The following is a 22,208-nucleotide window of genomic DNA, read 5'->3' on the forward strand; positions in this document are numbered from 1 at the left end:
AACCCTTAGCACATAATTTCAAACTAGTACAAAATATATCTTTGTCTCAGCTTGAGTTCGAGTAATGTAGTTACATGCTAATCAGGTTGTCAAAATGTAATACAGGCACAATGGTCCAAAGGTTGAGACAGGACTGGGAGGCAGGAGAGGGTTTCTGATCCTGGGTACAAATCTAACTGCTCTTTGCGCGTCGACAATGTAAACCCGTAGGAATGCGTTACGTAGCTCGGTCTTCTTTCTCCGACACGCACCAGCAGCAAGTCTCTAGGGCAAGCTTACAGTAATATTTCCCTGAAAACTCTCCCAGAGTTTAAGAAATCTGTGGCACAGGAATTCCCTGAGCCAGATGTGATGCACTCCATAGCTTTCTCCAAACAGTTTTTCCAGTCAGTTCATTCTCAACCCTTATGTACCTCTGGCACCAGCAATGCCCTGTGCGAATGAGCTCCACAGCCACAGCAGCAAGTGGTGAAGTGTCTCCTACTGCTCATTTCCACCTATCGCCCTTCTGCTTACACTCCAACTGCTTCCTTGCTGAGACAGAAAAATCTGAACAGCGCGGTGTATTCAAAATGTGCAAAAAAAAAGAATCAATACACTGGCATAATGATGGTTTTTGCTTTGTTCTCTCTTCTGTCCCTAGAAATTCTGCGTTTGACATGCTTTATTTCAATGCTATTCAGCATTAAGCTGAGATTTTCACAGTGCTCTCTACTGTAAGCCAAGTATAGTTAACTTGGAATCAATCAATGTATATACAAATTTAGCACTGTTTTATCCCATGTGTATACTACATTTATTTTCATTTAATTTTATCTAGCAGTTCATTGGACAGTCATTCAGTAACGCAAGATCCTTCACAACCCTTTATAGCCAGCTCTCATCTTTATCTCCCTACAATACTTACTATTACCAGCAAAGTTTACATTCTTGAAACTCCCTCTCTTTTCCAGATTGTTAATAAACATTTTAAATAGCACAGAACACAGCACAGATCCCTAGGGAATTTTACCGGAGCTCTCTATCCCCTTTGAAAATTGAGTATTTATACCTTAACATTGTTTCCTATGTTTAACTAGTTATTTATTCATGTGGGTTTCTTCCCTCTCATCTTATGGCAACTAAACTTCTTTCAAATCCTTCGGTGAGGGACCCTATCAAATGCTTTCGGAAACCCAAACTCGCTTTATCAGCTGAGTCTCTCTTGATGTCCTCAAGGAACTTTTTATAAGGTGTGGCATAGTACAAAAGGGGTTTCTTTGCTCTTTTTTTCTTTTTTTTTTTCCTTTTTAATAATCCTATTTTTTGGACGAGCTTCTACCAATTTGCATATAATGGTAGAAGATTTAAGATCTCTAGTTCTCCTGATCTCTCCCAGAAGAGAGGTGTTACATTGACCACGTGCCAGTTCTGCTACTTTTCAAGCCTCAAGCAGATCTGCTATAGCCAACACTAGTATCAAAAAATGTTGATGATAGATGAGAATTTTCCTGTATTTTCTCATTTTTTTTACCAACACCTAAGCCTCAAGAAGTTAAAATTTACAGCACCATATTTTGTAGCTCAGTCCCATCTCTATTAGTATTTAGGTCATACAAGGCTTGAGCATTTTTTATGCATTGTGGAGAAGCCTTTCCCAGAAAACTTTCTTTCTTATAAGAAAATGTGATCTCAAAGACCAAACGCATCAACATTTCTGTTACTAGACTTTGGTTTTGTTCACTCGCTTTTGCAAATGGAAACTGCCGTGCCTACAGAAATAGATGGGCACTTCTGGTGTAAATCCATTGTGTAAATTAGAGAGTTTTTTTAATTCCTCCTTAGACTGCAGAGAGGAAAATGCATCCTGCTCGCTCACAGAGAGCTGAACCACTGTCAGGAGCAATGAGAACAACCTCAGGATGGGGGAGAGTGGAAGCTTCCCTGGAATAGGTGGAGGTATGTTGTTAATGTGTCTGCTCTTATTTCACGTCAGCTCTCTCCTCTTTCTTTTCTAGGAAGCATCTTTCTGTACTGTTATCCATCCTCCCTTTTCCTTGTGGTGAAGAATGAAGAGAAAAAGGGAAGGCGGTCATATGTTCCATGCTCCAAGGCCTCTTCCTTTCCACACACCACAGTAATCTAATCACTGGAAACTGAGGAGTCTTGGCCATTCTTGCGCTCCACACTAGCTAGCGCCAAGTGGTTTAGTTCCTGGGCAAGGTAACCAGTATGAGTGTCTTATTCCAACCTCATCCTCCCTCTTCAGCTAGGATTTCCTCTGATGTTAAGGGACTAGACCTACTGCCAGCTTTCTGTAGTGAAAGGGATCTTTTCCATATGGTGAATTTAACAACTGCTGTGTGGGTTTTTTCACCTCCTACCAAGCATCCACGACGGCTGGCTTTGGGAAGTTTAAGCTGCAGCAATAACAACTTCTGGAGTTTTTTTAATGTGATTTGTGGATCTGAAATTCAGATAAAGGAACCCAGGTCGCTGTTCTACACTGCTGGGCACTTCCATGATACGGAGTGTGTAAGCTTCTAGGCAGCCTAGCCTGTGGCTCCCTCCCCTTGTGCTCTGTCCTTTTCAGTTCATGTGGAAAAGCATCTGGGCTTCCAGCGAGGGTCCTCTGATAGGCCTGAGAATGCATGGCGTGCACGCTCCCCACTCAGGTCCACGCTGCGCTGGTTGCTGTTGGTACCAAGTGAGGTCCACGTGGGCACAGCCCTACCTGGTTGCTTAGAAATCTTTTATTCTAAGTTCGTCGGTGTTGTGGCTTGTCAAAATGTCTGTGACTTACCACGTGGAGGCACACCTCAGTAGGTATCTGGAGTACGGAGTATCATTTCTTTGTAACGGAAAGGCAAAGCTACCTGTAACAGCCCTAGGAAGAGCAGGTGTTTATGGAGAGCAGCTGGCTGACAATTTGATCTTCACTTCTTCTGACCATGACTCCTGCAAAGACGAAGATGAAAGTTCTGCCTTTCACCTCCCCTAATTACCTGTATTACAAATGCTATTCCAAATTCCCAAGTATTTCAAATTTGAGACCCAAATGGTAAAACAGACTACTACTTTTTATAACACGAATCAAGTCAGTGACTGGTACCTCGAAACGTAAATACCATGTACTCTACACAACATCCCACAGACCTCTGAACACCCATCAAAAGTAAAAGCTATAATAATGCCTGCAAAAATACACAAATTATTCCTAATACATCTAGTGAGAAATCCAACTTTGACCTTCTCCTCACAGTGAAGCTGTGAAGTCTATGATTCCTCTGTATCTTAATTTTTTTTTCCACGTAATGTCCCTTAATTTTAAGTCTCAACGGAGATCTACAGCAATTTTTAGATATTCTGGTCAATTCCTCTCAGTAACCAGACTAAAAGGTCTACTATTAGTGCAGAATTAGAGAGGGAAACGTTTATAAACATATAGATGTTGTTCACTGTCTGTAGATGAAACCTGCTATTAAAACCAGAGCTGGTCCTACACATAAGCTTGATACGTAGGACCCCACTTCACAGATCACTTTGGCAAACTAATCAAACCTCTCCATGTAAACTATTCAATCAAATACTACTGCTGTTGCAAATCTATTTCTACTCATAACTTCAGGAAATCTTTTTGAACATTGCATTTTTCTGCACCAAATGCCATTCACAGGGGCAAGGCACTCACTTATGCCTGTTCAATTCTATTTTTCTTGCTCTGTAACCGCTCATTTCTGTCCTCACAGAGTAGAATTAAAACAAATCTGGTTTGGTTATCTAAAGCAGCAAACAAAAAAACACCAAACACCAAAACCAAACAAAACTGGCTGCCCTATTTCGTACCTCTATGGTAGAAAAAAAACTGCATGACTAAAAAAAAATAAAAAAATTACACCATTCCAGAAGATTTAAAAACATTAAAAAAACCAACCCAAAACCCAATGCTACAAAGAAGCTGGTTGTCAGTCTGGGATCCAGCGATCTGTTCTCGCACGCTCTTCAGCGTGGCTACTCCTGACAGGTGTTCCTGGGACATTCTGAACAAAATGTTGAACAAAAATATATCTTTAACAGTTTCATCCTTGAAAAGCTGATCTCTGCTGAGTAACTGTCAGAGAGACTGTCAGCAACATTCTGCAAGCAGCAGAACAAACATTAAGACGACAAGAGTTTTCAGCTTGGTTTGGGGGTCCAAAAGTACTTAATGTTTCTAGCAGAAGAGGTTTCTCAGTTCAACACGTCATGACACTGATAATCTGAATCACAGAATCAGAGTCACTGCTGACAATCTGGTACCCTGTGTACGTTCCTTAGAGTCATACAGCAGCCCAAACTCATTTGTGCTCAATTAGGAGGCCAACAAGTTTACTTTTAAAACTTCAGTATACTAATATAGCAATACTGAAAAATATTCAATTTGGCATCATCTTCCAAGATCCCAGTTCTTCCTTGCAGTACAAATTTCTCAGACAGTTGCTTGGTTTTGATGGACTTCTGTTAGCCCTGTAGGGAATGACATTTCCCCTGCAATCTATTTTGTTTCATTAAGCGTTCTTTCAAAGTCCTTTATCTGTACTGCTGTGACCTCCTGAACATGCTCAGACCCAAACTAATTATCATATTGAGGTTTTTCATTAATTTGCTCACTTTTTTTATCATCTCCAGGGCACCAATTACATTTTTGGGAAGGTGGAGAAAGACTACCTGGCAACTGTGTCCATCACCTTCTTACTGAACCCTCAGTTCTCATTTTTCTGTAGAGAAGCGTTTTACCACTTTCAAAGCTTGCTCTTGTCAAGCTTGTTCTCCCCAGTGCAGATGCTAAAGAGCTTTCAGGGTAATATGAAACCTTAAAATATTTGGCCAGCTGCTAGATAGTGTAGATATATAGACATGCTTATGAGACTGGACGAACAGGGTTCTGTGTAAGCAGGTGACTTACCAACTCAAATGAGAAGGCTGAGCTATGGTAAGCAAAAAGTTTTAATGAGGAACAGCAACAGTTTGTATGCTTTTTCTGATGAAGAAAGTGCTACCACCAATATATGCCATTCCCTCACAATCACCAAAAATGATTCTCACGATTGCCAGCTTCACTGTGCACACAGCTCCTTGTTTTATTGGCACACAAAGACGTACTGCCGCTACCAGTATTCACAGTTCCCAGCACAGATAATGGCCATCTTGTAGCTAATGTCAAATATCTGAATATAAAATTTCAGCAGTAAGTTCTCTTGTAAAGCTTTATAATTTTATTTTCAACTTTCCCAGACACTTTCTATTGATTAAAGTTTGTAGACTTTTGCTAAAATAAAAGTGAATTTTTTTTTTCCTGCACAATTTTCATTCCTGATCATATGAAACCATAGAATAGTTTAGGTTGGAAAAGACCTTTAAGATCATCAAGTCCAACCGTTAACCTAACACTGCCCAGTGCACCACTAAATGACGTCCCTCAGCACTACATCTACACATCTTTTAAACGCCTCCAGGGATGGTGACTCAACCACTTCCCTGGGCAGCCTGTTCCAATGTTTGACAACCCTGTCAGTGAAGAAATATTTCCTAGTGACCAATCGAAACCTCCCCTGGTGCAACTTGAGGCCATTTTGTCTCATTGTACCACCTGTTACTTGGGAGAAGAGACCGACCCCCACCTCATTAAAACCTCCTTTCAGGTAGTTGTAGAGAGTGATAAGGTCTCCCCTCAGCCTCCTCTTCTCCAGGCTAAACAATCCCAGTTCCCTCAGCTGCTCCTCATAAGACTTCTTCTCGAGACCCTTCACCAGCTTTGTTGCCCTTCTCTGGACACTCCAGAATCTCCATGTCGTTCTTATAGCGAGGGGCCCAAAACTGAACACAGTTCTTGAGGTGCAGCCTCATGACTGCTGAGTACAGGGGACAATCACTTCCCTAGTCCTGCTGACCACGCTATTTCTGATAAAAGCCAGGATGCTATTGGCCTTCTTGGACACCTGGCCACTGCCAGCTCATATTCAGCTGGCTGTCAACCAATGTCCCCAGGTCCTTTTCCACCAGTCAGCTCCCCAGCCACTCTTCCCCAAGCCTGTAGTGCTGCATGGGGTTGTTGTGACCCAAGCGCAGGACCTGGCACTTGGTCTCGCTGAATCTCATACCATTGGCCTTGGTCCATCGATCCAGCCTGTCCAGATCCCTCTGTAGAGCCTTCCTACCCTCAAGCAGATCAACACTCCTGCCCAACTTGGTGTCGTCTGCAACTTACAGAGGGTGCACTTGATCCCCTCGTCCAGATCATTGATAAAGATATTAAAGAGAGCTGGCCCCAATACTGAGCCCTGGGGAACACCACTTGTGACTGGCTGCCCATTGGATTTAACTCCATTCACCACCACTCTTTGGGCCCAGCCACCCAGCCAGTTTTTTACCCAGCGAAGAGTACACCCATCCAAGCCGTGAGCAGCCAGTTTCTCCAGGAGAACGCTGTGGGAAATGGCATCAAAGGCTTTACTAAAGTCTAGGTAGACAATATCCACAGCCTTTCCCTTATCCACTACGTGGGTCACCTTGTCACAGAAGATCAGGCTAGTCCAGCAGGGCCTGCCTTTCATAAACCCATGCTGACTGGGCCTGATCACCTGGTTGTCCTGGTCGTACACATGATGGCACTCAGGATGTTCTGCTCCATAGCCTTCCCCAGCACCTAGGTGAGACTGACAGGCCTGTAGTTCCCTGGATCCTCCTTCCAGCCCTTCCTGTAGGTGGACATCATATTTGCTAACTTCTAGTCAACTGTGACCTCCCGAGTTAGCCAGGACTACTGATAAATGATGGAAAGTGACTTGGTGAGCACTTCCTCCAGCTGCCTCAGTACCTTTGAGTGGATCCCATCTCAATGACTCAAAGTCATTGAGTTCTTCATGAGTTCTTCATGGCCAACTTAATATTTCTTAAGCAAACTGCTTTCTTGAATATACCATAAAATGCCATCTTTTCAGCCACATTTTGGCTGAAATATAGGTACCATATAATCAGGTACCTCCTTGGTAAATAAACTATGAAGGTAGGACATGTTATGGCATTAGTTCTTTTGCCCCACTATCTAAAGCACTTCAAATATTGCATGTCCAAATTATGGTCTAATCTTTTTAACACGAACTGACAACTTCATGCATTTTCTTTCTGTGGTGGGTTGAGCCTGGTCAGCAGCTAAGCCCCTACCCAGCCAGTTGTTCACTCCCCACCTCCAAATCGCCCCTCTGCAATTTCAAAGCAATCTAAGCAGGCCTTAGAAAGGGAGAGTTTTCCTATTACTCATTATGAGGTTGAGATAATGTTTCTGTCACATGGGAATAGCTTTTATTGGCCTTGGCCCCAAATGTCCCTCTACAGCAGGTAGTAAAGAGAACGGACTACCAAACCATGATTATAGTTTCAGTAGTCATTTGTCTGAAACGAGTAGTAATTAAATTTCAATCTGAAAATTCTGATTATTGAAATTTTTCTTTCACTTTTTTCTTGAGCCTTAGATTAATATAGCACTTTACAAAAACCTTTTAGGGGGGAGTGGAAATGCAAAATTTGCCAATAAGGTGTCAGCTTTATACTAATTCAGAAGCAATATTTTAATATTACATTTAAGTCTAAGAAATAAAATAATTGTTCCATCTCTTCTCACTGTCAAATTCTCAGTCTCTACTACTAAAGAACAAAAAAAAATCCATCTTCTCCCGATTAATAATTAAACAGAATGACAAATCCTGTGGTATCAGATGCTATGGGTCACCATAAGACAGAAAAATGTAAATACAAATACTTAATAGATTCTCATAAAAAAAACCTTAGTTAACCACGTAAAGAAGATGTTTGGATATCAGAAAGAGAGGCCAATATAAGTAAAACTACAGTATCTGGGAGAGTATAAAGATGACAACGAATACAAACCAATCAATTTTCTTCTCGCTTTCACAACTCTCTGACTGAAAGGTTGTTTTCTTGGTATGTAGGAAAGCAGTGGACATGGTGTTTTTAAAACTGCATCCTTTGAAAAGTTAACAATAAACAACACAGAATAATACCATATATTTTAAATGGTCTCAGACAAATTGCTGAGACGACAGAAGTACTAGAAGGAAAACAATCCCATTTTTAACTGCAAATCATTTTAACGGAGAAGCATCTGATTTTAAATAAAAAAATAAATCATCTTGGGCCTGTACTGTGCATACCTTCTAATTTCTTAATTATTAAATATTAAATTAACTCAAGTCCCACATTGAAACATCAAAGCTTTTGATGATACTTCACAAGCAAACACACAAAATCCAGATACTTGTTCTTTCTGCCTTCTCCTGTGCTTGGACCCTCACAAATATTTAATTCACTGCCAGTGGCACTGAAGCAAGTTTCTGCTGGTGGCGTGTTTTGCCCTAGTCTACCCCTAGTCCACCTGAAGTGGATTTAGGGTCAGAAGGAGAAGGTAATAGAAGAGAAGACTGAGAAAGACTGCCAGTCAGAGATAATTGCAAGCTACAAGAAAGAATCAGGAGTCAGAAGAGCCAAAGAATGAGGCCACCCACTACAGGGTGAAGACAGCACAAGGGAGATGCTAGTTCCTGATCTACAGAGGCAACATGTCACCGTTACGTGACATTATCCACTGGACTGTGCCTGGTGGTCCTCTTTTGCACTACCTCTTGCAAAAATTAGTTTAAATTTTAGGCTTTGTTGGGGGAATTTAGCTCTTTTTATGTTATCGTTCGCTTCTTCCTAATGGCATGAGATAGGATGCTGTCGTGAGGTAGCTATTTTGCTCATATCCTTTCCATCTGTAAGATAAACGCTACCTTAAATTACTTGTATTACATAGCAAAAGTACTTATGTATAAATTTTGATTTGTTTTTAATATTTACTGTAACAAGGTGCAGTTTTTTACTGTAATTACTTGTGTCCTCATCTTTGTTTGGCTTTCATTCAAGCAGAAAATGTCATTCTTTGCTTGTTAATTAAGTTCACCCAAACAGTTCTCAAAAACTGTTTCTGGTTTTAATAAAATCCCCCAAAACCCATCAAGTTTAAAAAGGCTTTCTAGAGGAATGAACAAGAATTGGTGGGAAAAAAAAAAATCTGCAAGCTCTAATTATACAGAATATTTCAAAATAAGCATCAAGAAACTTCTACTCAGTGAACAAAAATCCATTTTCTGTTAGCAACAAATTTACCATTATAATTATGACAGTTGTTAGATGAGTTCACAGGCAGATTTTAAAAATCCTTGTGAGCAAAGCCAAGGTCTACTGCTGGGTGCTGCTTCCCCCGTGCCCACGCAGGCGTTACCAACCTCAAAGATGCCACAGCAGCAGCCACAGCCAACGTGCAGGAGCTGAATGCACATTCTCAAAGCAATAACTCACATAGTGAGGGATGATCAGAAGATGCTCACCCCGGGAACTATGGAAGAGTGAGACTTCTTCATCCCACACAAGTGGCTAGGTCTCAGAAAATTCAAATTTTCCCTTTGAAATTGTTGCTAGCGCTTTTCCTCACAGAAGAGAACGGTTTGGTCTCAAGCACGAAATGCTGCGAAAGTTTTTTGGTGAAGACTGCAATGGGAGACCATTCCCACAGCAGAAATGTCCAACAGTCTGCCTGCATGCAATATCCAGGACTTTGTCACAGAATGTTAAAATCCGAAATCAGAGAATTAGTATTATCTTTCGGTTCAGACTTTCACTATTATGAAGCCCAGTCACAGTAAATAAAGTGACAGGGACCTCAGCAAAGCAGCACACAGTCCATCCATAGTGAAGTAGGATACTAAACATGCAGCATTTAACTTTTACTAACAATACAATGGGTTTAAACATTTTTATACTTGCCAATGTGCACATTTAAACTCCAGGAATAAGAAAAAAAGCCAACCGATTGTCTTCACGCAATAATATATTCAGCAACATTCACTTATTTTGTTCATAGCTGAACCACGGAGGTAACAACTTCAAGACAGAAGATATGTAGGCTCTGGGATTTCTAGCTGTATCCATTCAAAATAATGACTGAGGTGAATTTTACTTGGTGCCTCGCTGTTCTTATTCACTAGAACAGTAACTGAAAATCATTTATGCTAGCTAGCTGGCATCATTGCTCCCAACTTTGATTATCACCTTCTAGCCAGATATTCCCCATAGGCAAGATGGCTTTAACAAAACTCTATCCTTGTAGTTAAGTTAACTTTAAGTCAGTATTGGTTTTTTTCTCCTAAAGCAGCCAATTGCTTATAAAAATATTAGAAGTATCTTTCACATTTGGCTTAAGAATGAAAAGAACAAAGATTCTTTTTATAATCAAATTCAATTCACAATGAAAATTATTATTTTAAGTTATATCTTTAAACACCTCAAATACAAAATCATTCACAGCAGAACCAACACGCGTCCACACTGGGATCAGCTCTTTCCCTTGGTATTATCTATTCGAATGTAAACATCAGCCTAACTAAAAAATCATGACAGTTGTCTGTTTGTGGAACAGTCATTTCACAGAATTTTCTGTCATAAAGATTATTTGGATGGGCTTTTCTGTTTTTTAATAACATACTCATATGTCAATAAAGCAATTGGCATTCTATTTAATAAATATTAAATAGGTGAGTTTTCACAGATCTATAAGCTGGAGATTTTAAGTATGTTGCATCTTTATGACTGAGTGGTACTTACATGGTTTGGAAAGTCAGCCTTCAGTTCCGCAATACTTCTACACCAATACGCTGCTGTTTTCTCACTGATCAGTTCAATGTTTAGGAAGGAGCCTTGGCCTGGGCCGTACATAGGACCTGAAGTAATTCCACGCACAATCCTCGGAGAAACATTGGTCACAATATCCTGCAAAACAGTGAAACCTTTCAGATTGGTTTTGTAAAGTGAAGCATACATATATCAATCATGCCTATGAAATAACATAAACATATCAGTTGTTTTAAAAATGTACTGTTACTATGAGTAAAAACTACAATTATAGGCCAGTTCTCTAAATTAGCAAATTCTCTAATTAGATTCTCTACATCAGAGGAGAAAAATGTTTGCTGTGTGTTTGAAATGGTAAGTAAACTATCAAGAAAACGCCAATATGGGGCACCTATAAACTGCCATACAAAACATTATTTAAATAAAGCTTTTGTGTTGGGTAGAGGGCAAACAAGACTTTGTGTAAAAACCTGTGTAGGTCTCAGTCATGTAACTGCATACATGTGAACTATCCTCCCCAAAGACAATCAAATTCCATGTCCCACACTAACAGGTGATGTGCTGCCCCCCAGGCTCTCCGATGGAAAGTCAGGGTAAGAGGTCCAGTCACCAGCAAAAGTGTACCAGTGAGCAAAAGTTCACAAATGAAATGATATGACTAAAAGAGACCAGAATAAAAAAATAAAACCAAAAATCATGCAAACTAAGATCAGTATTCTAAAGCACGATGTTTCTGAAGGTCAACATGAGGTTAACAAACAATTCTGAAACATACAGTAAACACGCGAAATGTTGACTTGTTTAGTAGTCTTAATTAAGCTGCAATGTCACCGTATCTATATTAACAAAGAACCATAAATTCTGACATTATTTAAAACTAAAGAGAAACATAGATGGCAAAATGTTCCTTTTGCCAATTTCCAATTAAAAATAATTTTGAGTAAAGGTCATTTATTTACAAATGTATCAGAATTATTTGTTTAAGTACCCCTCCTCACCATCTTGTCATTTTTAGTGAGATAACATGAACCTCCATTAGTATATAGCAATTAAGGTCAATTTACATATTTTAATTAAGAACCATCCCATATAAAACAATTAGGGTAATAGGCATACTAACTGGATTTCATAACATTTGGACGTTTTTCCAACTAGATAGACAGGAAACCTTAATTAGCATTAATTAGCACTGATCTGCATATGTTTGATAAGGCATACCCTTGCCACAAAAGATTATTTATTCCTGAATCTGCCAAATGCTGCAGTTACAGAGGATAAAGGGACTTTTCTTCACATTGTATGTAAATTTGAGGTAATCATCTGCTTACAAAGTTGAATTAATTATTATACAGTAAATATGTACTAATATTTTATACTGATAGATAATTATATGTCCATTTACATATATAGAAATCACCACAAAGTAATCTCCCCAGTTCATCTATTTTCAGGCCTAATAAGTCTGGAACATGGACAGCACAACAATCCCAAATTTTCCTATTATAATATTTTCCCTTCATCACAAAACCCTCGCCTCCCTCTCAACAGTTAAGTTATATTTTCAGAAAAAAAATAATTCAGAACATTTTCCGAGTGCATGCAAACCAAAACACTTCCCTCACTCCCCCCAAAAATTACAAAAATTGCAGTTTATGCAGAAGAACCATTTACACCAGTTTGCTCCATATTATCCTCTTGAGTGTTTCACTCCTTTTGAATTGCCTCAGAGGAGCTTGTGCTTTGACTTCATCCCAGAAAGCTGTTCCTACAGACAGGAAGGTGCTATCACATCATCCAGCATGAGAAAACACGCAAAGTCAATGACTTAGAAGCTGGCAATCTGACCTTACTCCTGCAAGCACGGGGTGCACATGGTCATTTTCCAACAGATGGGAGTTACTTTGACCACGCTGCAAGTGACTATGAGTTTCCCTTTTCTGACTCCAAAGCAGTCAGAAGCAAAGCCGCTCCAGTAGTACTGCTCTAAGCCTGAGCTAACAGCCTGTCTGTTGCTAGGAACTATTATTTTTAGGTTCAGTGCAAATTATGATAAGACGTACGTGGTACGATTTTCATCTTGTATGTGTGTACGTGTACACACGTGTACGTGTGTATGCCTGACAATGCTTGGAGCCACCTATGGTACTGTTTGTTACCTTCCTACGTGCGTGTTTTGTTGTTCTTCCAGCCTCTCTCATTTTACTACTGGTAAGAGTTCAAAGACTGAGATATTACAGCCTAGATTATACCTCTTGCGGAACGCTCACAAAGCCTCAGTCTGCTTCCACGCGAAAACACTCTGAAGTTTTTGTATCTGCTGTGGGTCTCCAGGCAATCTCTTCTCTCTTCTAAGAACAGAGAACCCTGTTTAGACCCTGCGACTGCTACCGAATCCCTGTGGCTTTGACTCGCTCTTTCCCAGACTCAGTCATAGCTGACATCTGAGGGACAATTTATCTCTCCAGGATGCCACCAAGTTGAATCAGGTAACGCACAGACTTGGCAAAGTGTCTCAAAAGCAGCCGCTCTTCACTTTAATGTCCACAGGAGATACACAGAGGCACATGAAACAGTAAACACACATACAACTCTCTGCCTACATGTCCTCACTCTTGAATTTTCCTTGAGATTTTGTGAGATCCTCTTTGGTGCTCAGGGACCTTCCCCTCCCGTCCCCCACCAGCAGACAGCTGCTCCCTCGAATGGCGCCTTCCACTGCCTCCCCACTGCCTCTGTGTCACAGGACCCCTCCGCTGTGTCCATGCATCGCTTTATGTTTCCTGACCAAGCTGCTTCTGCTTCCAAAAATCCTTCCTGGCTTTGAAATACAAACATTACCACCTGGCTGCTTTGTCTTGATTCCTCCTGAGAGGGATATGCTGTTCCTGTTTAAGATCCCGTTCCTTGTTTGCCTCTCCTAGCTCAGAGTAAGCTAGATGGAGAGACTCTGTAACGACTGACACGCTGGCACCTCTCCTGTCTCTTGTTAGCACATGACAGCCCCAGACACAAGGAGACTCACAGTTCACGGAAGCAAAATGGAATTTATAACTTATGTGATGATTCAAGGAATCTGTCTATGTACACACAGAATAAAATCACACAAGTGACAGAAACGAAAATTGTTTCTTTGAGATGAGTGTGAAATACCTACACAGAACTTGCCTTACCATCATCTTCCTCTTCACTCTCCTGCCACGTCTACGAAAGCTAAACAGGGAGAGAGTTAGGCAAAGGATCTACTGGCGGGGCTTAGCCAACTTCACATCCTTCAGTCTTAAAAGTGACTTTTACATGGTATCACAGGTTCTTTCACTAAGATGGGCAATTCTTGTGGCTGGCCAATTGTTACTGCTGTCTCCAAAACAGCAGGTAAGGTCAGAGCAGCTGAAGCAGCCATAGTGCTCCAGCCCACGGGGTTTGTGACAGAGCATCTTCTGGTGTTTTAATCGAATACTGATTTTCACTGTTTGTAGGAATTGTCCGGCCAAATGCTGGCATTCATCACTCCTTTTCTTTCCCAAAACCCCAGCTTTTCCTTTTTTCCCAGCTATGCACACAACCCTTTTAATGTTAATAAAAATTGCTGTGTGCATACAAAGCCAAATGGAACCGGAGTAAGAAGCCTGACAGGAAGTACTTCAAGGTTTGAACCTGAAAACTTTTTTGATTCTAAAGAAAAGCTGCCTGCTATAAGAGAGATGACCTGACGGATGAGTTGGTCTGGTTCCTGCATGCAGTTGAAAGTAGAGGTCCACATACAGGAATAAGAGAATGTCCCCAAACTCCAAAACGAACCAAGTACCAAGTACCTTACCTCCCCACATGATGGAAGCAATAAACAGCCCTTGGGAAAAACAGCACAAAGCTTTCGTGTACTCTGAAGACCAAGGATAGAAGACTTTCAATAAAGAGCAACTAGAGGAGAACAAAGCTTATATCTGAGCACGCTAAAAGACACAGCTATGGAAAAAATGACTAAAAAAATCATTGGCAAAGGTAAACAGAATAGCCCATAGAAAATTGATTTGTTTTGTGGGGAAATCTTGCAAATTAATGTAGATTTGGGGATTAGGGAAACTGTATTCAGTACTAGATTACAGCAAAACAACTTGGTTTGGGGAAGTTAATGGAAATGAAGAGAAACAGTGACAACAAATAGAATCAAGGACCAACTGTGAATCATGAATATTTCAGTTACTGAATTTCTTCTTTTGCCTCAAAAGCTGATTCTTTTCCCCAGGAGAGCACAGCAGAAACAATAATATCAATCCCTCAAACACATGTAGCCCAGGACATCACCTAAGAAAGTGGTGTTACACAGATAAAAGCACCAATATCCTGCTGCTTTTGGATTCCTCTTTCCTGCTTATGAGCAATTCTGGTATTCTGGTAACTTGAGACTGAGTTAATTTGCATTACACATATATTTCTGTTCCTCTTGATTAATTAATCAACACACTAAAAAAAAAAAAAGCAAGACCCCAGGCATTGACCAGGCCCCATTTGCTCTAATAATCTCTGAACTCTGCAATCAGATCATTGCATTCTAAACTACTTAAGTCTAATGGGCTGGGAGGTCTGAGACAACATCTTAAAGATAAAGCCCAAACACTCAGCACTTTTTAGTCAGTTCAATTTAAATAAAGGTGCAAATGAATCCATCAGCCCAAGCTTTACTGTTCACTCTAAAAGTTGTTTTTGCTTCACACTGTCCACATTTGCAGTTAACAATTGCCATGGAATTTTGTATTGCAAAAACACGGCCAGGCTGTTTAAGCTGAGAGAGAGAGACCGTTATGTTTGGGCAGCAGGGACATTTTGAATTTTAAAGGACCCAAAGGGGAGTCCAGCACTGTGTTAGATCCTGCGATAAGCACATTCATTGTGTTGTTTCTCCTAAACTAATCAGCAGAGAAATAATTCACATTGTGAATATTAACGTTGTCATCTGTGGGCGTGGAAGTTAATGACTCGTAGAAATGAATCAAGCCATTCACCTCTCTCTCAGAGTTATTGTTTTAGGGGCATCAAGAAGACAGCTCTTCATTAACTGGGTTCACATTTTTATTTCATAATCATAGCTCCTAGAAACTAAAAAAAAAGTTTGGAGAAAAATGTGTAAAGAGGTCAGTTGCAGGAATGTATAAAAACAGTCTCCCAAAAGGTATACCACAGCCTCATGCCTATTCAATTAATGTAGTTATATTACGCAAACATAGTAAAAAGAACCAGAAGCATAAATCTATATGATTTTTCCTATCAAAGCTCTGATGTGTTTCTATTGATTTGCAGAGCTTGAAGCATTTTTTTACCATTCTTCCCCAAATATTACAGCTAATAGTATCTTAATGAGCACTTGAAATAATAAAGTTGCTTACGGTATTAACCTATTGTACAAGTATTCACTCCTGAAAGTACAGGTGTTCTGCAATGTAAATATCTGCAGCACAATTAAGGTTTTGAATAAGATTTTTGGATTTTAAAAATATATTTAATCACACTATACCAAGTGTTAACACATGTTTTCTTCACTCCGAGAGGCTTCTATGAGACGCAGAGAACTTGCCTTGCAGCATTGGCCCCCAAAGTCAATGAAAGTCACTGCACACTCCAAATTAAGCTTTTCTCGTCTTTAACTTATGAAAGCAGATAGGAATTAGTGACCTTTGTCAGTTTCTTTTCATTAATATGAGAAAAAGATTTAACACAGTGAGCAGATTACTACTTTTTACAAAGTTAATTTAGTTGACCTTTCTTTCTTCTAGGGAGGGCGAGCATTATACTTGCCAAGCGGAGTGTGCATCTCTGCGTTCCCGGGGTTACTACTTATTAAGTGTCAATATGAACACCATGGCAGCCACACTGGCCTCTTTTTGAAGAAGAAGTATTACCTTATTAAGGTAATTTTAGTCAAGTATCTGAAAACAGCATACTTAAAGTTAGTAGACAGTAAACTGCAATGTAAAAAAAGCCTAAATGTAAGTGTCTACTATGTCCAATATACCACCTTCTTTCCTTGAACAACAAAGCACAATAGCTGAAAAATGCAGGTATTTAAGCAAATTACGATGTACTCCTTTTCCCCAGATTTTCAAAGATGTATTGAAAAGGCTGTAAAGATTTCAAAATCCAGTTTGGTGAAATGTTTTAGAGCTTATTTTCCAAATGCTTTAATCAACACCCCAACATCAAGATTCAGTTTTCCCTACAGCTTCCGCTAATTACAGTAGAACTTGATGTACACTTTCAACCTATGGAAAAATATGGAGAAGGAGACATCGCCCTTTTCTGCCTAATATCGCAGTTGTTAAAGCATTCTGGAAATCTGGCTCACTGCTGTTGCACACCCTCATAGACACGAACAGCATCACAGACTTATGTCCTCGTAATTCCCTGCCAACTCTCACTCAAGGTCTTGTGATGATTTGCCTCTTCTGTGACTCAGCTGTCTAGCCAGACTGTGTCTAGTATCACCCCTTCTGGAGTCTTAACCATCCACAAAAGGCAAGTGAAACCTGAAGCAACAATACCACTTCACACAGCACCATTCCTATACGTCCTTTCGGAGTTGTTCCTCACCTTCTCTCCTCCACCTCAGCTGAGACACGTGACATTTCTGTAGGGTTCCTCTTCTGAGGTCCAAAGCACTGACTTACTCTCCCAAATTTCCTCAAGCTCAGAATTTTTTCCAGTTCAGCTTGTCAGGTTCCTTTTAACAGGAAGCTAAATGCACAGCAAGGACCTCTATAAAACCATTCCATCCGGTACAACCATGCAGATTAACGACTCATTTCCTTATCTGCTAGAGCAGGATTTTTACAACATATAGTGAGACTTACTGGCCTATGGAGCAAGGAAAGTAAATTTGCTTATGATTTCTGCCCATGGAGGTTTAACGTAGCCATCGGCACCTTCCAAGTGCACAAACCACAGTTATGTTGCAGACAATGTTGCCTGTTGAATTTGTAACACTTGTATTTAGCATTTTATTTTAGTGAGGGATTGGGCCAGACTTTTCTTTGTATGAGAGCAAAACCTCAGCAAAGTCACTTCCTCACACTCCCCTTCTCTTTCCTTCAGTGAATACGGAAGCATTTTTTAAAAACTGAAACCACCTTCACAGAAAAACTTATCTCAGAACATCCCACCATGCAGAAACTGCTCTAATCTCTCCACCACCAGATATGAGAAATTTAGTACCATAAAGACACCTCCATTTTTCACTGTTTTTGTGAATGAAGTCTAGATCTAGCCCTCTCTTTCCTCTTCATTGCTTTCCTTTTCTTGAAGACAAGAGAGCATGTAATGATAAAATGATGTAAAATAATTATTTTTCAATTTTCTCTCACCAAAATAAGAACGGAATTTAAAAATCTGTTACTTCTTCAGCTTTCCAGGATTGTTAACATTGGTGATTTAAAGCATCAATGTTCTGATCTCTCCATTAGTACAGAACAGATCTTGAAAAAGATTCTTGCTCTTACTTATAAATTACACTTCTTCAGCTTTTACACACAAGATCTAGTATGCTATAGAGGCGAAAAGGATACTTAAAAAAATATTCTTATCTGTCTTTTAATGGCTGTTTGTCGTGTGTTTGCAAAGATGAAAGTACCCAAATCTGCACGTATCTTATATCCCTAAGCCTGGAGTAAAAACAGTGCTTGTAAATCTTCCTTAATATTCTACTCTATTTCTAGGCTGAGTAAGCTGAGTTATGCAAGCTATTTTTAAAAAAAAATAGACTGTTACCTCGTAAGTGTTTTTACAACATTAAACTATCCCATTTGAGTTTATTAAACCAATTTAACACTACAGGTCCAGCAAGCAAGCTAGCTTTCCAAATCAGTAAGTTAGCACAGGAGACTGCAGCCCCATAAGGGAAAAAGCAATGTGTCAGGATTTTGGAGAAAATCTGCCGAAGCACTCATATTGTGTGAAAGACAAATGACAAGTTAGAGATTTAGTTACCACATATTTGATGTTTTTCTATACTGTCTCATTAGTGCTTTAAGATTTAACCGTGAGAGCCCATGAGAAACTTCAAAATTTACAGACATTGAACCTAATTTCTACTTAAGCTTTTATCACTGCTGCTTGCTCAGCACACCACTGTTCTTACTAACACAATTTTCAGACAGTAGGCCATCTAACCAATGATTTATGATTAAGATAGCAAAATCCCAAGATCTTTAGATAATCTTACTAGATTAGAGTATAAAATGATTTTTGTTTACTCTCTTTACCTTAGAATAATCTTGGGACAACCCCATCCTCATCGCAAGTCAAGTAAAAATGGTCCGCTGTCCTTCTTCAAACAACATCGGTCCCTCAGTCTTTGTTAACTCATACCTGATGGTTGTTTGACTAGAAGTTCTAATTTTATAAACTAAAGCTCCCCAAAATAACATACCGGGAGATTAAAATACAGGACAAAAGCAATATAAATTATGAGTAAAAGTACAAAAAGTTGGAAGTGTAACTATAATGTTTATACCAAATGTAAAAATATATGTTTTCTAGTTGAGTTATATATTTTACATGAAAATTAAGTTTTGATCCTTGTTTACAATTACATTCGCTTGAACAGTTTTCTTAAAAACTTTTCATAATACAAAGCCATAATGCTTTAAAATTAAAACATTTAATGTTTTTTCTTATTTTGACATTTTTCCTTGTTTTCTAGACATTAGAATGTAAAGACATTTGTACTGTAATTACAAAAGATCATTTTTAAAATGTACTATGTCCTACAGCACTTTGCCTTGACAAACAATTACTGGATATCACATTCAACAGAATACAAAAAGCAATCTTTATCACAAGGTTAAAATTAGTCTTTGAACAAAAGATGCTTTCAAAGCAAATCCAAATTCTCATCAGCTTTATATCAGTTTCTCTGGGAGAGACAGGGAAGCGAGGGAGGGAGAGAAGAGAAAGGAAAAAAAATGTGAAGGACATTTGAAAAATTTCTTGCTAATGTTAGTGTGAGGACACATTTTATCAGTTTTCTGATAAAGGTGTAAGCAGTAGGACATGATTAAATTTCTGCTGTCAAACTGCATTGTGGTCAAAAACTATACCCACAGAAGAGAGAAGTAGACTTAACAGTTCTTGAGGAGAGTTGTATCTGTGTTCAGACATTCACATTTGGATCTGTTTTGGCAGCGTAGGATTCTTAGATCTCAGGGTTTTCATACAGTAAACTACCTAATCAATGAATGGTTGGCTTTAGCTGACCGATGAGAAAAATGTTCAGTTCATTCATTTTCGAAGAGGGGCCAGAAGAACAGAAAATCATGTTTAAACATCCAAGAGTTCTGTGAGAAAGAAATCTAAAGCTGATCAGCAGGTTCCTTAGGCTTTGGCTGTGGGGAATTTTTGTTGGGTTTTCTTTTTTTTTTTTCAGAAACAATATAATTTCTTTACCCCAAGAGCAAACTTTCCCAGTGTTTGAAACAAATAGCATATAAGCTGTAGCAGAAGAAAAAAGATATTCTACAGCTAACAAATAAAATTAGAAATAACAATAAAGCATGGCAGAAAACACAAAGTAAGAACATCTAGTTACAAACTCTCTAGAAATTTTCTATCCACAACTTTTTCACAAATGATACAATTTCCAACCAAAAAAAAAAAAATAATAATTCTAATTATTCCTTGGCACAAATGTTGGTTTGTCTGAAGGTTTTTAGTTTTTGGTTTAATTAAGCTACCAGAGCCTTCAAAGTGCAGCATTTTTTTCTGGACTGTGCTCTGCACCTATCAGGAGACAACCCCATAAAAAACAGTCACTGATGAAGAAAGCAGCGGATGGTCAACCCTGCCATTTTGATTGAAGCACAGAGTTCAAAATGCCAAAAAAAAGCACCATCTTTAGAACTTTAAATTACCTCAGCTCCAGGAATAGACATGAAGCTATTCATTGTACTATATGAAGTGTACTGGGATCTACTAAGAAACCTGATCTTTCAGAAATCACTGCTTCAGACCATATGAAGTGAGATGCTTGAGACTATCTACAACGAAAAAAAATGCTATATCATAACAGCACAGATAATCCCTGGGGTACTAGGATAGAATGTCTTGAACCTGTGTAAAAAATCAGTTTTACTCTCCTAAAAGTTATATTTTTGCACCAATAAAGCACTATTTGTGGAGTTTGGATGAAGTACCTGATGAGTCTCATCGAAAACCCTAAGCTTTGTAATCTGTAACTCACTTATGTTCTCTAAAATATTGACAAGGCAGTTTTGGATAATAACCCAGAGCAGATGCTCACAAGTGATCAACATGATGAGACTGGATTCTATTACTCCACTGCAAGCAAAACGTTGCAATGCTGATGATCTGAGGGGAACAGAATGGAATAAAATAGGAGTACGTGGATAAATAAAATATCTACATGGATTGCAGCTTTTGATCTGTATCCTAAAGTAAAATTTCTGTGGCATGGCTTCTAAGGACCCGTGTACATTCACAAAGGTGGAAAATTTATGCACAATAATTAAAATATACTAATCCAGTTTATAATGCTTACCCCCTTGGGACTCCAGTGGATTTAGATCATAACAACTTGGCTTGCCTTAAGAGATGACTTCTTTTACAGACATCTAAAAATATTAGTCCATTTTCAGTTGTCAGGGAATATCATCATCAAATCAGTGATGAAAACTTGTGAAATGTACTTAACTGATCAAATAAAGGAGCAGCAATTCTTAAGACTGCATTCTAGACAAGCACTATTGAATGGTGCCATGAAATGCGAAGGAAAAGGCAATTTAAAGCATGAATCTAAGAAAACAAGACAGGAACCGACATAGATAAGATCCAATTAAAAAAAATAGGTAAGAGTCAGGAAAGAGAAGGAAGAATTACATGACATGTTCGCAGCAGCAACTTTAGGAGAGTCACTAAAGGAGTTGTGCTTATAAGGAGAAAGCAAACGGATTCTCTTCTTGTGCTTTAAGAGGAGGCAAGATTAACATAGTTTTTCAAACATCATTGTTAGAGACAACTCAATGGTTTTTTTCTCTAATACTGTTGATAAATTGATAAACAAAATATTGTAAGAAGGCAGTGGGACAGCATCAGTAGTGGCAGGTTCCTAAAGGGATGAACCAAAAGCCAAGGTACATAATGACAGAAAACGAGCTCCTCTAGATAAAAAATGGGAGAGAATTGCAGGTAATCTCATAATTCTAACAAAATCCCTGACAGAAACAGCAAACAATGAGAAAATGGGTTCTTTAAAACCCGCAATATCTAGGATTTTGCACTCAATGTATGGACACAGAAATTGAACAAACAAACAAAAGCTCCAACACAGGAATTCTAATGTCTGCTAATTAAGCATGTAACTTCACACGTGAAAAAAGCAAGGAGGTAACTATTTATTTAAGAGACAGTGCTACACGGATTAACAAAGCTCCTGTCAACAACTCTGGACACCTGTACCAAGATCACTTATTGCCTAATTAAATATTAACATGTCCTGATAG

At 39.0% G+C, this 22,208-nt stretch overlaps 1 protein-coding gene across 3 annotated transcripts in view; it reads right to left on the reverse strand.

Moving 5' to 3' along the window:
- Positions 1–22,208, reverse strand: part of DPYD (dihydropyrimidine dehydrogenase) — a 365,350-nt gene that overhangs the window by 134,880 nt on the left and 208,262 nt on the right. For all 3 annotated transcript variants that reach the window (XM_063344207.1, XM_063344208.1, XM_063344206.1), the window contains one exon: positions 10,678–10,842. In XM_063344207.1, coding sequence (XP_063200277.1) covers positions 10,678–10,842 — 165 coding nt within the window. The remainder of the gene's footprint in view (positions 1–10,677; positions 10,843–22,208) is intronic.

The sequence above is a fragment of the Chroicocephalus ridibundus genome, chromosome 8, assembly GCF_963924245.1.
Source record: "Chroicocephalus ridibundus chromosome 8, bChrRid1.1, whole genome shotgun sequence".
NCBI lineage: Eukaryota > Metazoa > Chordata > Aves > Charadriiformes > Laridae > Chroicocephalus > Chroicocephalus ridibundus.